This window comes from Scatophagus argus, chromosome 22, assembly GCF_020382885.2.
Source record: "Scatophagus argus isolate fScaArg1 chromosome 22, fScaArg1.pri, whole genome shotgun sequence".
Taxonomy (NCBI): Eukaryota; Metazoa; Chordata; class Actinopteri; family Scatophagidae; genus Scatophagus; species Scatophagus argus.
This window is the reverse complement of record NC_058514.1, coordinates 7,046,361-7,063,691: the sequence shown is the minus strand read 5'-3', so window position 1 is coordinate 7,063,691 and position 17,331 is coordinate 7,046,361. Positions and strand designations below refer to the sequence as shown.

Genomic DNA, 17,331 nt, shown 5'->3' with positions numbered 1-17,331 from the left:
ATTATGTACTGAACCTTAAAGAAAATGAGTTGGTTTTGTAACGTTGTCATACTATGGTTCCAAGTGCTACAGTCTTTTCACTTTCTTTACTAAAGATTCGATGCAGGACACAAATTGATTGAGATGCATCGTTTGCATTTAGATATATGCATTAGCAGGCTACAAAGACATGTCCTACAAAGACCTTATTGCCCTTGTATTTAATCCACACACAGGTCACTCAGTCAAAGCAATCACTTAGTGTCCAAACACACTGCAGGCTGAAAGAAATAACCTTGGTGCTGGGTTATTGGAGAAAAGAAGCCCTGCAGATTAGTTGGACTGATGGGACATGGGCTAGAGGGAAAGGTGATAAGAACTTCAAAATTAAACTTGGACCTGGAAAGCTAGCAGCCTTTAAAAGAAAAACAGCGGCTCCTGCGTGACATAGCGATTGTTTCTCTTTTTTTGGAAGTGACACAAAGATCACCCACAATGTTATCTCGTCAGTGCACCGGCGCATCAATCAGGGCCCAGGCTGCTGGGAATCGACCCCTTTTGCTCCAGAATCAATGCCCTCTCCCATTCTCGTTGGTACAGCAGAGATTGTCAGAGATACAGCACAGGAGCGCCTCGCCAAATTCAGCACTCTATGTTCTAAATGGGTAGGCTATTAACTCACTGACACACACTGTCTCTCGCCTTTCTTCTCTGCTGAACCTTTCCTTTATCAATCTCAAGAGGACTGGATTAAAAATGTTATAATCGAAGATTTTTTCTCTGCTGTGGTATTTGTGCGTAAAATATCAATATTGCCCTTAAGTATCATCTTAGTCGCCACCAACTAAAATCAGGGCAATTATCTGTACCATTCAGCACACACATTAGTTGTTCTTATCTGAATTGCTGATTCAGCTATAGACCTATGGATACAGTCCTATTCTTATATCGTGTTTAAATTTTGAGTTAATTCACTGCATAAAAACCCAGAACCCTCTAAAATTTAGAATGTGGGGTGTTCAATAACTGTTTCCATTCAAATAGAGGACAAAACCTACCAAACATTTCTTTTATTTATTCCTATTTCCCACAGCTTATATCAGTGTGGTTACCCCATGCACTGCATTGCCCACCTTATTATGTAGGTCCAGTGAACTACAAGCTACAACACAAAATTAAATTTACACATTCCCGACAATGTCAACAAAAGCTATACATTATTAATTCCGTAAAGGTAGGATTTATGGCAGAGCTGCTGCATTCAATTGCAGAACTGCGCGTTTCGCATGAGAGAGTGTGCGCGTGAGACGTCCCCTGGTCAACCTACAACTCCCATAATTCCGTCGTCTAACCTCGCGCCTCCGTCTTCCTGTTTGGGTGCCGCAGCTGGAAAAATGGCAGCAGATACAGGGAGATACAGGAGTGCAGTTAATAAAAATAAGGACCCTTCTGGTCTTCTTATATCTGTCATAAGGTAAGCTCTTACACATTCTTTATATTATCTTATCGGCGCTGGTAAGACGCAAGCAGCTCTTCAAATGTAATGAGACACGGATTGACAGCTAGCCTTTATGCTAAAGCTACATGTTAGCAACATCCTTCCTGTATTACTGATTGTATGAAACATATTAAAGCTCCCACATTTTGCAGTTTTTTATGAACGATAGCATGTGTTCCTAATGTTAACAGTAGCTTTATTTTTATTATTTTTAAGCATGGGAAAAGGTTGAATCTTGGCCCCAGTGTGCGGTTCTCGCCATTTGAAGTTAATAGACTATTCATTTACAATGCAATGGTGTCCTAAAAATCGTTACAGTTAGACGAGAAATGGTTTTCGTTCGTTCGTTAACATTAAAGTACCTTTTCTTTCTTTTTTTTTGCGGCATGCTTGGATTTCAGATATGTCTCTTATGCTAAGCGATAATAGGCAATTTTATAGTAACGACTTGTCTGGGTTTTTAAAAGTTATATATAACTTATACCTCAACTTGGATGTAACCATCATCGAATAACACATAGGCACACTGTGACCCCACTATCATCTCCCAGTTTTGACAGCCGTTAGTTAGCGAGATCTTATTTTCTCTTGTTAAACTCTTTAGCAGAAAAGAAAATGAAATGATGGAAACAAAACTTCACTTATAGGCTTTGCAAAATGTTTTTAATGGGGAGATCAAGTGAGCATCCTTTGCCAAACATGTGAAAAGATGCTATATTTCACAGATCCATTTGTTACTGCGTGAAGATACATCTTCATGGTGCTATGCTGCTTAAGGTGTAAGGAGGTGTTGGCTTGAACTGTTAAAGTCATACTCCCGTTAATTCTAACTCAACCTGTAATCATCATTTTCACAAGTGCTCTGCTCCTCACTCCAACACTTTTGCTTCACTCATGGAGTCAGTTATTGAGCTGAATTCTGCCTTTCCTTTCCCTCTTCCCTGATGCAGGACTCTGTCCAGCAGTGATGATGTGCAGGACAGAGAGACAGAGAAGGGTCGTCTGGAAGAGGCCTTTGAGACGTGTGACAGGGATTTAGATGAGCTGATTGTTCAGCATTATGCTGAACTCACCACTGCCATCAGGACCTACCAGAGCATCACAGAGCGCATCACCAGCTCCCGCAACAAGATCAAACAGGTAGAAAGGACAAACTTGTATACAAAAATGGACACAGAACAAAATGAATCGGGAGGTTATGAAAACCGTGACTCAACTTTACGCTTACATTGTTTCTGATGAATTTCAGAGCAACAAAGCTGTGTAATTAAAAACGGAACATTTCGTCCATTTTCATTTGTCTCTACAGACATTAAAAGGGTTTCTTATCTCAGTTTTTTGGCGTTTTTATTCCCCAAGACTGAAAGACTGACTTAATTAATACAAGTCCTGGTCACCCAAGAAGAAAACTGCCAGCCCCCTGGACATAATTTTCTCTGTCACACTTCATCCCCATAGTCTGTTCCATGAGCAAACCAGCACTTCTTTTTCTTACAATAAAACAGAATTTTCTTCAGGATGTGCTGGCACAGTTCTATCTTTAAATGATCACTTAAGAAATTCATTTACTTAACGTTGTTGGCCTTTTTCACAGCAACGACGTGTTACAATAGAAAAATCATAGGTGTAACCGATAACATTAATATAGTTCAGATCTATTCAAGTGTGCAAGTGAGTAGTGGTGTTGTGACAGTGGGTGAGCTTGTACAGTACCAGCATGCTTAAACAGAACCGAGGTGTCATAACATCAGACAATTCATATAATACAAAACAAAATGGAATAAAATACCCAACAGCAATGTAACATAAAAACAGAAGATAGATACCTTATGCTTTTTTAAAGAAAGATAAACTTTGAGTAAGGAATTAAAAGATTATCCAAGCCCCACATTCACAGATTGGGAAATCCAAAGCTGAGGGGCCCCGACTGCAATTTACTCATATTCTGCCATCATTAATTTTACAATTAATTTAATATTATTAATAAGTTATTAATATTATATGCAGTATTTAATCCTTGAAAATGCTTGTTTTCTAATGTGTGTTTTTGCCATTTTCTTTCTGCTCTTAGCATAGCTCTACCCAATTTTAACCTAAGGTCTTAATCCGTCAGAAGTTGAATTACCTGTGTTTTGTATACAGGGCCTTTAATGTAATTACAAATGGCTTCAGTGCACGTATCTGCAAAAGCAGGAAAATAATGGTGAAAAATGTGTATTAATGTATCCCAAACCAGTAAACCAATATTTCAAAAAGGGATATGATCACTGATTCCATTGTTTTGTGTCACTGAATGAGTCCTGACTTCATTGTGGCTCTGGCTTTTGGTTGAGTTGCAGTTGCGCCTCTGTTTTCATGATTCAACATTTGACGGTCACACTAAGAAATCCAATATTATTACATTGCATAAAGATACAAAGGAAATATTGCAAATTCCGTAGCTGTCCTGACATTGGTGTTCAGAGCTTGGGCACTCAGAAGTAAGGACTGACTTACTTTCTTCTTTAAATAATTCAGCTTTCAGTGGAATCTTATTTTTATACCTCTTCATTATTAATAGTTTCAATAATTGATTAATCTACACTTCCAAAAATGTGTAGCATTGTGACTTACTTGTTTGGATTTCGATGCTCTCTTTCCTACAGGTGAAGGAAAACCTTCTGTCTTGTAAGATGCTGCTCCATTGCAAAAGGGATGAGCTGAGAAAGTTGTGGATAGAGGGCATCGAGCACAAGCACGTCCTCCAGCTGCTGGATGAAATCGAAAGCATCAAGCAGGTTCCACAGCGGCTGGAGGCCTATATGGCAAGCAAACACTACCTTCATGCCACAGATATGCTGGTAAGCAGACTAATGGTCAGAGGTCTGTTTGTCGAGGAGCATCTTTGTATGAGTGGGCTGTGTTAGATAAAGAGACTGATGGACAGACAGAAAGAAAAAAAAGCTGTGTGGTAGATTAGGTTTTCCAAATCTGTTTTGTTTTGTTAGGTTGGATGGCGAGTGAAGTGAACAAAGTGAGAAATGGAGAAGATTGCTGTCTTTGTCTAATTGTTGGAAAACTCATTGACATATGGAAATGCATATGAGGCAATACTGCGGCAGTGTGGTGCTTCTGAGAGCCGTGATGGGCACAGTACACATGCACAAACACCATGTCTGTGAAGTGTTGCTGCTAAGATTGATGTCTTTGCGCCTGTCATTCCTTTAAAGAATCCTTTTCTAGCCTTGAACAGTCCATTGGATGCAACTCTTTTACATCAAGAGAATATCATCTAAGTGCAGTGAAGGCGCTGCAGGTGTGTACGTATGCGTCTGCTTTTGTTCTTTTGATGTGTGTTTTGCAGTATACTCGGCAGGGGAGCTGGAGGATGGCATTGAGGACTAAAAGACCAGACTCTGTGATCCTTTTTTCCCTTCGCTTTTCTCCCTCCCTTCCGCTGTCACTCTCACACATCTTCCTTCAGTCTTTGGTAATAATTAGTTTGCTTGAATGGGGTTATCTTAGAAGGAGGAAAAAGGAAGGATGATGGTATGCCCAAAGGACCATGAAAAATCCTCTTTGTGTGGCGTGGAGAAGTGGAACTTCATTCAACCTGTGCTCAGTCACTACAGTGTGTTTTGAAAGGTTGTTGAAAGTTCAAATTCAGTTGGATACTTCGCCTCTGATTTGCACACTTCAAATACTTGATCGGGATGGTGGAGTTAAACATACTTAAAATCTCATTTTATTTGCCTTTGCAGATCTAAATGCTGTTGAATGCATTCGTTCTACCTTTCGCTTTGGTGACACGTTTATGCAATTCATGAATAAATAACGTGAAAATATATTAAGTCCTCTTTAAATCACCCACTGTAGAATGGCAGAATGACATATTTGGTTTGTGAATGATACCACCAGCCTGCCACTGTTTCTACACTTGTGGCATGATGGACTAAATTAACTTTGTAAACTAAAACAATAGTTTGCAGTCAAGTGAATTACAGTACATATGTGCTGGTTTCCCAGAGGTCAGACAGCCTGCTCAGTGCACATTTGGTTGAGCAAGCTGAAAAAGGGCTCTGTGAGAAAAGTGGGTGAATTATTTGCTTATTTAAGACGTGATTTAATGTCGATTTGTCTTGAAAAACAGTTTTCAAATTGTTTGTTTCCAGTGCATAGCAACTTATTAAATACATATGGAGTGTGTGAATGTGGGGGTGGACAAAAAATAAAACACAACACAAGCCAAAAACAATAACGTCACCCACATGGAAAGAAGCTCTCTTGATTTTTAGAAACATATCATTACCGGATAGTTATGTTTATTTGAAATTTTGTAAGAATCATGTTTTCTGATGTATACTGCCAAGACGTAGTCTGTCTGCTGTAACATCATAGTGCCTGTGTAGAGTCCCTGATGTGTTCACTCCCAGCCTGCTGTCACTTATTACAGCAGTCATCTGACAGATTAATGTCTCCTTGGTTTTCACATGCACCTTCTGTTGCGCCTTCTCTCTATTTCTTTTTTCTGTGTAGCATGGGAAGAGTAGTCCAGCCAGGAATAACCTACCTACCCCTCTTTTCTCTTCTTCACTGTCTCTCGCTCTCCATAACATTGTTTGTGTGTCTGTTATGTGTGAGGCTTATCTCGAAGGGTTGACAATTAAAATTCAGTCTATGCTCTCTGTCTACCATTGAATGGCAGTCTCATACCCCATGGACTTGGTTAAAAACGAGACCAGAAACGGTCCTCTCCTCTGCTCAGCGAAATTGTCTCTGAAAATCCAGGTGCACACACACAACTACTGATATCCCTCCTTGGAGCTCATGGCTTAGTGATAAACTGCCACACTTCTCTTCTCTTTTCTTCTCTCCTCTCCTCTCCTCTCCTCTCCTCTCCTCTCCTCTCCTCTCCTCTCCTCTCCTCTCTTGCTCCCAAACAAATCCACTAGAGGCTTCATATCCCTCATTATGCTGACAGGCCTGCCCCCCTAATGATGTTAACCAGCCTTCCTCCATCATCCCAGCCCAATGGTAATGAGATATCCCCCCCTCACACACACACAGACGCATAAGTGTCAAATGATTTACAGTCACACAATCATACACATGTAATCATACACAGGCACATCTGAGAGGTTTTCACACACAGACACACATGGAACACACAAAGCCTTGCAGACATACATAGTTATTATATGAAGCCAAAGGGGGCTGATCATGCAGCGCATTAGCTCGTCTTGTCACTAATGTGGCTCTCATTTGCATCAGCACACACTTGACCGGTGCCCCCTGCCCAGCATCATACTCTCCTGCTACCCATTCCCTTCTGGCTTGCCCTGGCCATGTAAATATTCTTCACAGTGATATCATCTGGCCATTAGTGCCCTTGAAAAACCCACATACATACTGGCACATTTTATTTAATGGCATGAAGATTTATTAATTGCAAACATGCCACAATCACTCCCGCTGTGGTAATAAAAACTGAGGGAAGGAGTATAGATAAATTTGAAGAAATAAAGAGTGTGACTCAGGAAGCCTGGAGGCGACTTTTTTTTGTAATGAAATATAAGGTGTTCTTATTGTACATAAAAGTATGCATCATTGTAAACATGGAGTTGCAGACAGACAAGAAGGGAACTTGTACAAGAGTCATGAACTGGAGAATCCTGAAGACAGCCTAATTTATATGAGGAAATGATCGCTTGATTGAACTGTTTTTGTTCTGATTGAAGGGAAAAAATTCTTGACCACTTTGATTTTTACACACCCAAAAAGTATAAGGTATCATCTAAAATGGAGGGATCTAAAGCTGGAGGCTGGTAGGCTAATTTAGGTTTCATTGCAATAACATTTCCATTAGACAGCTTAAAAGATTTGGGATTTTCCTTCAACAGAGGAGCTAGTGGGATGCTAAATTTAGTTTCCTGTCTTTCTATAACCCTGATGCTGGATAACAATCATATTTGACCATATGGAGGTTATTTATGGTGTTTCTCCTGTACATAACAGTCCTGTATTCGTCAAGTAAGGATGGGCATGAGGATTTGGATGTCAATGTTTGTTCAACATATAGAACACTTGCATTTTTTTAATATAATAGATTAAAAGTAAATTAAAAGTAATTACTGTTCTATTAAAATGTTTTTTGTACAAGGCTCAGTGATCTATCTGCACAGTTCCATGCACCAAAAATGATAAATAAGCAGATTAGCCATCTCATCACAAAAATATTGGCTGGCGATAAGCTCCTAAGTTTTGTGGAATGATCAGGCTCCTGCGAGCTGATGGCTTTTGTTGAGCCAGAGCACAAGCTGCTATTGCAGAGAACAACTACAAGAGTGGAGAAGATGTCATGTTACTAATGTAATGTCGATGTAATGTTACCCTCATAGGGAAATTATTTGGTTAGATTCTGGGCCATTCATCTTTGTCATGTATTGCCCTCCCTTTCCTCTCTATACTGTGATGTGATTTATGTGGCTTTTCTACTGTCTGCTGACTAATAGTTGAAACAACAGGTAGCTTGGCTGCCATAGTGGTAAGATCAGACACCATGAAACTTCAAAGCACTGCTAAGGATAACTGGTGATTGGCTCGTATGTTGTCATGTGCAGGTGTCAGCCGTGGAGTCCTTGGAAGGCTCCTTGCTGCAGGTGGAGGGGCTCGGAGATTTGCGTCTGGAGCTCCACAGCAAGAAGCTCAACATCCATCTTGTACTCATTGATGAGCTGCACCGACATCTCTACATAAAGTCTACCAGTCGGCTGGGACACAAGAACAAGGACAAAAATGCTTCTCGCCTTCCAGGGTAAGAGACAGATTGAGATTAAAAAAAAAAATCATGGACTGTTAAAAACTATTCTTTTAGCCAGTTTATTTGCTTTGAGATCCCAGAAGCCTGTGTTTCCTTGTTATGTAGTCAGCAGAAATGTCGCCTTCAAAATGCTTTCTTCTTTGAAAAATTCAGACTTTATAGATGTTCCTTTTCCGTTATTCCAATTATTCGGTGTATGGAAACCAAACCAATTACTGTCAGAAACGGGCCTCGTGTAACTTGTTGCTCTACTTCTTTTTGCTGGTTCTGCTGGCACTTTGTGCTGTTAGGTTCTAAAGAAGCATGCGACACCCCCCACCCTCGAACCACACACACACACACACACACACACACACACACACACACACACACGCACACACACAGATAATTTTTAATGGAAAACATCATTAATGCACTCATAGAGAATTAGGAAATATGCACTTTTGTGTTGTGCAGTTTCCAGGGAACAAAGCATTTTCTGAAACCTCCAACACTCTGTCAGTTTGCCAATTACTTGCAGTAGATAAATAAAAAGAGATAATTCAACATCTGCAGTTTCTGCGGGACACCATTGATGATGAGGTAGGTTTTGCGGCCACCAGGAGAATAACCTCAGCTATGCCTCCATGACCCAAGAGCCAGGTTTTTAGTTTGCTTATGTGGCCGTATGACTTATTAGTGATAATGTGGCACACTGGCTTAAAACACACTGTTGATGCTGTTGTGTTCTGTGGATCGCATTCAGCTGTGTTTGTGTGTTGTTTGTGCTTTTACATTTGTGTGTGTGTGTGTGTGTGGGTGTGTTAGTGTGTGGGTGCAGTAATTATGGTGGCGGTGGGTTGGTGAGGTACAGTGATTTATTACTGAGGGTCAGCCAGTGACAGGTCTTGGCCTTCCTGTATTGGGTCGCCTCTAACAACAAGCCAGCCTCCATACACCCCACTCACTTAGCAGGCACACTGTGTTTATACCGCCCAACTTAAAGGGCCTGGATTGCTTCCACCTCCGGCTTGAGGCTTGATAAATGGCTCATTGGAAAGCAGGACCAATCCCACCCAGAGATGCAAGGCTTTTTGTTATAACAGTAGATTGTTTTTTGTTAGAGAAAGGCAGGTTAGTAGGTGCATTTGTGTTAGTGCATACTAAATTTTTATATCTGTACAAGAAGTTATTACTCCAGATTTTTGGGCTTAATTTAAGTGTATTCCTCTCATGTAGTTGTAATATTGTGTTTTGTAAGACACAGGAAGCATAACATTCAATACCTTGGTGTGGTTTACCTTGATAATCACTGCTACTTGATATTTTTTCTCTTTGAAGCTCCACAGTCAAAGAGACATCTCCAGTGCCTGCATTGGATGTCAGCAGCATGTCCACCCCGCGCAAGCTGTTGGATTCGTCACAGTTCAGCACACCTGGATCCAGCAGTGGTACGGCATTAGATTGCAATAGATAGAGGGGGAAGAAGGGTGATAGCGGCAAGATGATAATGAAGGAAGCAAAAAGAAATGGGAATTTTAAGAGGGCGTTTAATGAAAGTTGCTCTCTATTAAAATTGCATACATTAAAAGTACTATAGAGAAGATAAACACGTCAACAAAGCAGTGTTGTCGGTTTCTTTGGGTAACAAAGTGTGTGGATTTCAGTTAGCAATTTTATTTTCACTGTGCTGATATACTTAGTGATAATGAAGCCATTAGCATCTCTCTGGCTTACATTCATTTGCATATCATTATGAGTGTGCATTGCCAACCCTTCTTTCTCACACACACACACACACACACACACACGCGATCACATAGTATTAGTGAATGCACGCAGAATCTGTTGATCTGAACTCTTGTACAGCTCTCTCTTTGCGGCAACTCTTTGCACTCACACATACAAAACTTTGAACACACACGCACCCACGTTTCTTTTCTTGTGGTATATGTCATAACCTCTTCAACTGTGAATGTAATATACATCTTGCTCGCTAACATTATAATCATCTTGTCCCCCCTGTCTGTACCAGCAGTCACCCAGCGACTCTGTCATCACAGCAGGGGAACAGCATTCATTATGCTCAAACTGGTAACCGGCGCTGTAACAGGGGGACTGATGACGCAGACTGTAACTGTTTTCAGGAATGTGTGCGTTCCCTCCTGGTTGTAGGGGGCAAAGAGTTAGCACTGCATTCCTTCCAGGCAGAGCACAGAGGAGCGCAAACAAGAAGATAATGAAAAAAGTTAATCCAGCAATAACTTGGTGTTCCCTTGCTGTTTCTGAGTTTTTATATTAAGCCTGGCACTTTTTTCACCACCCACTATTGGCATTTTAAGTTAGCGACTCATCATTTATTTATTTTTCTTTTTTCTTACCTCTATGGGTACCAGGGAACCACATGCTTTACTGTACATACTCAGTATCCACAACCATGTTAGCTTATCTCTGCTGTTAAAACGTGGCAGTGACAGATTAACAATATTAGCATGTGATTGGCTCAGAAATAAAAGATTTTCTTGACGTCTATCATATGGCCAACATTTTTATGCCACCCAGTGTTTTTCTTAATCTGTTGCTGTCATTCTCTATCTCTTTCTCTGCTGCTGTTAGCTCTTGCCTCACTGAGGGCCTGTGTCAGCTACAACTGTCATTTTAGTTATGAATCTTTTACTCCACCGCTTTTTTATTCGCTCAGCTCAGTTCATTGCCATGAAAGCGAATGCCAAGCATACACACAAATGTACGAATTACCACTAACACATAATAAATAGCTGCTCGATTCTCCCACCCCATAGGCCTAAAAGTAACAACTCAACCACAGTTTTCCCCACATTGTGCAAACAGAACACTGGCAATTATCTATCAGCAGGCGGTAAGTGCCTATACACCGTCATGCTAACAACTGCGGTCACGACACAGCAGCCATCTTCCATCGATGGCTTAGCTTGCCATTTTGTCTAATAGCATTAGAGCACCTCATTTGTAGACAGTAATTGTCATAATTATTACACAAACTACAGCTGGAATGGGGGAAAAGAGGAAATACACCCAAAGTCCATTAACTTGCCATAAACATTAACTCTCTTAACGCGCTTTGATGGGGAATTGGGAGGCCCCATCTAATGGAAATTAGAGCATCATTCAATGCTGCCACTCTCAATTTAGCCGCTAATGTGGCTAAGTCAGATGGAGAGAGTTTGTGGGGGCTTGTGAGGGTGGGGTGAATAAAAGGATAGGTGCAGGTGTGTGCATTCAAAAAAACAAAGATGTAGTATATTGATGTAGTTAAAGCTGTAATTGTATTTGTTTTAAAGGTGAACACATGTAGCTGTTATGTCTGGACAGCTACTGAATGGGTAGCAAAGCTCTTTAGAAATATGCAGTCTTTTTTCTACGTGGTTGCAGTATGTGCTAATCTATATGTTTGTGTGTACCTTCTTTAGTACGTGAGCTACAGCAGGATGTGCGAGATTTGAACCAAACGGACCTACCTGAGGTGGACCCAGAGGAGAACAGTGCCGAGTTCATGGGCATCCTCATAAAGGTACATACATGAACACTGCAAAACACAACACACACTAGGAATTTTCCCTCCTCAGTTATGTTACAGCCCCACTTGTGCTCTGTGCACTTATTTCCATGTTCTCTTGCTTCAGATAAAGTGTTTTTTGGTTTTTCTTCAGGCCCTTGCCAAGCTGAAGAAAATCCCTGAGACCATCAAAGCCATAATGGAGAGGCTGGAACCTGAGCTGAAGCAGATCGTAAAGAGGTCCACCACTCAAATTGCAGACCATGCTTACCAGAGAGGAGAAAACCTGGCCCAGGAAAGCCAGCCAAGGTACAGTTGACCATGAAGAAAAACCTATGAACAATTCTGCTGAAAGCCATTGTTTTTTACATGATTATGTTTTGATAGAAAATAATAAATAGTATTAGGCTACCGTTGTTAGCACTGAAAACAGACTTTAATAAAGCTGCCGCTTGTAATCCCCTCCGTCTTGTATCTGTGCAAGAGTTAATGTAGCCTTCTTGCTTGTTCTTCTGTAATTATAGTATTCCCATTAGAATCATTTCCTAATGGTTGGCAGAGGTTAGAAATGCATCTCCCCTCCCTGCAGGTTCTTAAAAATACAGTACTGCTGTTTATAAATGCTAATATAGTTTGGATTAGTCATCATTAGTCATTTTTGGTGTTGACATGTACCCAGTCTTTTCAGTATATTTAGAGCTGACAGCAAAGGCAGTCAACACCGTGTTTTGAATGAAGCCTCAGAGTGTTCATAGTCAGACAGTCAACCAGGTATGAAACACAGTAAAGGCGAGGACTGGAGGCACATCTGCCTCAGACCATGAAAACAGATACTCTGCTGCTTTAAACCCAGACAAGTCATGGTTTAACACACCCACTGACACGTACACTCGCACACAAACAGCGTCACACCTGCCGTGGTGGACTGCTGCATTTTAAAAGCAGTCACATCGGCTCCTGCAGACATACACATAGAGCGAGCAGACTTGGGAACCACAGGTCTCAGTCCACTGATCCCGAACCATTTAAGATGAACGTCTTGTTTTCTGTCAGGGATGTTCTCTCTGGCCTCGTCTTCCTTCCTCCTCCGGTTGCCTGCTGAATCTCGTCTGACCTCACTGTGATAGGCCACAGTGTAGCTCATTCCCAGCTCTACTCCTTACAGATTGTTTTAAGTTTGCCTTGGTGTGACTGCCTAACACTGTATTTGTGTGCATTTGGGTGAACACATAGAGGCTATGTGTATGTGCTTGGATGCATGCACACCTAGTTCTCCTTATGTTCACTTCAATTTAAAGTCGAGGCTTGTTGCTATGGAAACTCCTACCAATGTACCACTTGTAGGGAACAATGGTCTTGCATATTGCACACCATATTTTATAATACTGCAGAGTAGCAGGCAACACTTAAGCACTTTATAGCTTATGTGATGTTTGTATGGCTTGCTTTATGTTCCCATTCACATCAGCCACTTTTGAAGTGCATTTTCATTTCCAGCTCCTTTCACTAGATTTTACTTTTACTCCACTGTGCAGGTTACCAGTGCATGCACCACTGATCTGTGAGTAGCTTAGTTTCATTTACATCAAATCAGACTTGTTGAACCCCCCCCAACACACGCACCTTTTTTATTTTCCATCACAAAACCAGAGCCTCAATTGTTTCTGCTTTGTTTTTGGTGTATGTGAGATTCTCAGTCTAATCTGAATCCCTTAGAAAGAGAGAGCAGATTTAATGAATAAATGCTTGAATGACCAAAGAACATTAAAATAAATAGGTATGCATTTTAAATCCAATTTAAAAACATTGAAGGAAAAGAAGAAAAGCTCATTGATCACAAGATTGATCGCTTGTCTCTTTTGCACTGTGTTTTTTTTCTGCCTGGTCAGTCGAGTGGTCATTGGAAACGTCTGTGGGACAAATTTGTGTGAATGTGTTTCTTACTCTGCATATATTTGTGTATGACAACAGGATGACTTGCTACATGTGATATTTCAAAAGTGTTGTTGAAAGACTCTGTAGACCCCTGTGTTTACAGTAATCTTATTATCTGTGGCTGACAAGCAATCAAATCATAATCTAATATGGACACTCATCATCCTCCCAGAATGAAAGAAACACACGCACACAGATGTATTGTTGGTCAGTTAGTCAAGGACTGTATGTCCACGTGTGTGCTGCCGTCTCTTCCGACTGTTCATCAGCCGTGTGTGTCAGCTTCGATCCTGAGGGGAAATGAGAAGTGAGGCCTCAAAGAACAGACGATATGGATTAGGATGGCCTCCACTGGGAGATAATGAGGAAGACTGGGCTGTATAAATTTGTGTGTGTGTGTGTGTATGCGGTGAGGTGGGCGTAAGTCATGATGTGCCCAGAAATTTAGCAAAAGGAAGTGGTGACAAGGTCAGAGCCATACATTTTGTGTGTCTTCGTCTATGCATGATCATATGTTGTTTGTCCATTTCTTAAAGTTTGTCTCCACGATGTATGCTTCCTGTCAGTCCTTCATGTTTATGCATGAGAGAAAGAGGGAGAGAGAGAGAATTCCTTGACTCGCTGACATTTCACAGCTCCTCTCTTCGTCTCATGAACATCTTCCATTTACTGAGTTATAGCTCATAGTGATTTGTGCCTGCTTTCCTATCCATTAATAACATTTACTTGCTGCTACTGCCAGCAGAGTGACAGACAGCCAACCAAAGTGCCCCCTAGTGAAACATCCATCTTGCCTTTACATTATCCTTACATCTTCCGAGGAAACCTTGGCCACTTCCCAAGACTTTTAGCAGGCGTTCTTTTCTTGCAGCATTTAAATTGTTGCTAATTTATATCGGCTTGGCATTATGAGGTATTGGCTCAGTTGTGTTTGAGTTTACTTAATAGAAGATGGGTTCCTGGCAGTTGCAGTTTTTTGGTTGTGGACCTAAACATCAACTCTGGTTAGCTGTACTCCAGGCTTATACAGCTGGTCTTTTTGCATCTTTTAATAGTTAGATACCCAACCCCACTGGTTTCCTTAATTAAATTAGCAGAAAATATTGGTTAAGTGCAAGACGGATTCAGTTAGAATCCACAACATTCTGTGGAGAGGAGAAGTTTAAGATTTTGAACATATTAGATTAATTATTAATAATTCTAATATCTAATAATTATTAGATTAACGTCACAAAATAATCTGGGTCCATCAAGGACTTCACAATGACAGTATTTTAAACTTTTAAGCTGTTAATTGAAATGCCAGAGGAGATTACTAAAATGCCAGTGTCACACAAACAGCGTGACTATGTTTACATAACTGCAGTATCTCCACTAAAATAAAGTCGGCACTTACCTGTATGGGTGCACTGGGTACATATTCAGACTCGGCTAATGTAAGCTGTGTTCCCTCTTTACTTTGAAAGCTTTGTCCTTGTGCAGAAAGCTGGTATAGCAAAGTCTGAATGAAAGCATTAGTGTAGATGAAGCAACTGTAAGCTTCCAATCCAAGGCATATAGCACTCAGATCAAGTGGAAGGTCTGTTTGGTTTTGGCTGCGCTTTCTTCTTCAGCCAGAGCCATTTAGAACTAATGAGAGTGGCTGTTCATTTCAGTCCAGGCCGTGCTGCTCACTACTTTTTCAATAGCTAGGTGCTGGGTTGAAATAGCTGTTAGTATCTGCTATATCGGAAAGGTGAGTGAAAACAAGGAACAGCAATATTTAATTGGTGCTGTGAAAAGTACGGTACTCTGTAATGATTTTTTGCCATCTGTTATTTCTGTCATTTTTTGGCACAGCCATAGTTTTTCTTTTAGTCTTCCCTTTGTCAAGTCAGACTTGTGCACATTATTTAACTTTATTATGTAAGTAAATGTGGTGAAATAGGAATAATTTCATCATTTAGTAAAAAGTATCTGCACACATACTGTACATCCTTCTGAGTGTTTAGGTCTCACTTTCCTATTTTTCTAATATTCAAACAGAAGCTGAATGGTGAATGTTATGCTGGCTGTATTTATTAGGCCCTCTTTTAGATTGCTATGGACAAGACCATAGGAAAAATACTTTTTTTTTTTAAATACTTTTTTTTTTAATGTAAAAATCACATCTGTGATCTCTGTTTCCCTTCTGCCAACTCTCTGCTCTTCATCCTTCTTGTTTTTCATTGTCTCCTCCTTCCTTTTCTTTGGCTCCCTCTACAGGCTGCTTCTGGAGCTGCTGGAGCTTTTGTTTGACAAGTTCAAGGCCGTAGCCCAGGCTCACAGTGTGGTGTTGGCCCACCTGCAGCAGATCGCAGTGCAGTGCCCGGCCGGGGCCCACGAAGAAGACATCAAACTCTACGAGCAGGCCGACGTCTCTGCCAAGATCCAGACGGTGCTGCAGGTCAGATATGAGCAACAGTGACTCAGATCACTGATGTGCAGTATCAAGTTTTAAGTTTGTTGCCATATCATTCAGTTCAATACATTATAGTGGTTTTATCCCTGTGTGAGCAAAAAGCTGTATCATCTGTGAATCAAGCCCGATTTGATATTGTGACTCTTTCAGTGTCAATCATATTTACCTTTGCTAGTTTGAGCATGGGGCCATGTTGTAGCACCATCCACCTTCTCATAACAAGGTGCTTTCTCTGCAGTCTGTGTTGTTTGTTTTGTTGTCCCTTGCTGGCATACCCCGAGGCTTTTATTTTTTATTGCCCTGCCATGGAGATTTGTTCATCCTTAATTTATTTTCCACCCAGCATTTTACTTAAAACATTGATTTAATTCACCTTCTCTTGCAGTAAATAAATCAGGAGAGGAGCTGGCAGTGATATGACGGATGCCATTCAGTCTATCAGCAAGTAGTAGCAAGAGAAAAAGACAGGGGAAGCTTGATTGCTTGGATTAATTTTAGGTTCTTCAGCTGGTACGTTCTTCGTGCTGGGTTCTTGCTCCCTGCTCCCGTTTGATTGGCTGAGGGGATGAGCAGCTGCTGAGCTGACCTGCGGTGATTCTCAGAGGAAAATCTGTGGCAGTCGTTGCTCTCAAAACAATCGGGGTGTGTGTGTGTGTTTGTGTGCGTCCTTGTCCCTGTGTGTTCATACTGAAGAACACAGTGGTTTCCCTGATGCTCTATCACTGGTAGTTGTGTAATTTTAATTTATGACGTTTTCCTGAAGCATTTCTCACGTGTATAACCGCGTTTCAGTTCTTGGAAGTTTGTGAAGGTGGAATGAGGTGTTTCTTCCTTTATTTTAATAGGCTTTTTTCACCTTCTCTGCAGGCTGACCTGAACCTGTTTTTGTCACACTAACAAGTGTTTTTACTCATCATAAAAGTATAAAAATAGATTAAATTACAGATTAATTCTGTTGCCCAGTAAATTGAAAGCCTATCAATTTCTAACTTGTACATGATTCCTTGTCTTCTTCCAGTAACTTGATTTCTTTCCAGCTGGCATCCATTAATGCGTAAATTACCGGAATGTTTAGGTGTATGCGTGCGTGCGTGTGTGTGTGTGTGTGTGTGTGTGTGTGTATTTCTGAGGTGTGATTGCGCATAGGCATCTCCTGTAATAGCTCT

The 17,331-nt window shown here is 40.8% G+C and overlaps 1 protein-coding gene across 1 annotated transcript in view; it reads left to right on the top strand.

Annotated features, from left to right (window-relative positions):
* Nucleotides 1–1,336: 1,336 nt before the first annotated feature.
* Nucleotides 1,337–17,331, top strand: part of exoc4 (exocyst complex component 4) — a 100,214-nt gene continuing 84,219 nt past the window's right edge. Inside the window, exons 1-8 of the mRNA XM_046378470.1 lie at nucleotides 1,337–1,453; nucleotides 2,428–2,617; nucleotides 4,123–4,317; nucleotides 8,077–8,270; nucleotides 9,597–9,706; nucleotides 11,705–11,805; nucleotides 11,945–12,099; nucleotides 15,970–16,150. Of these exons, the coding sequence (XP_046234426.1) occupies nucleotides 1,374–1,453; nucleotides 2,428–2,617; nucleotides 4,123–4,317; nucleotides 8,077–8,270; nucleotides 9,597–9,706; nucleotides 11,705–11,805; nucleotides 11,945–12,099; nucleotides 15,970–16,150 (1,206 nt within the window). The 5' untranslated portion in view covers nucleotides 1,337–1,373. The remainder of the gene's footprint in view (nucleotides 1,454–2,427; nucleotides 2,618–4,122; nucleotides 4,318–8,076; nucleotides 8,271–9,596; nucleotides 9,707–11,704; nucleotides 11,806–11,944; nucleotides 12,100–15,969; nucleotides 16,151–17,331) is intronic.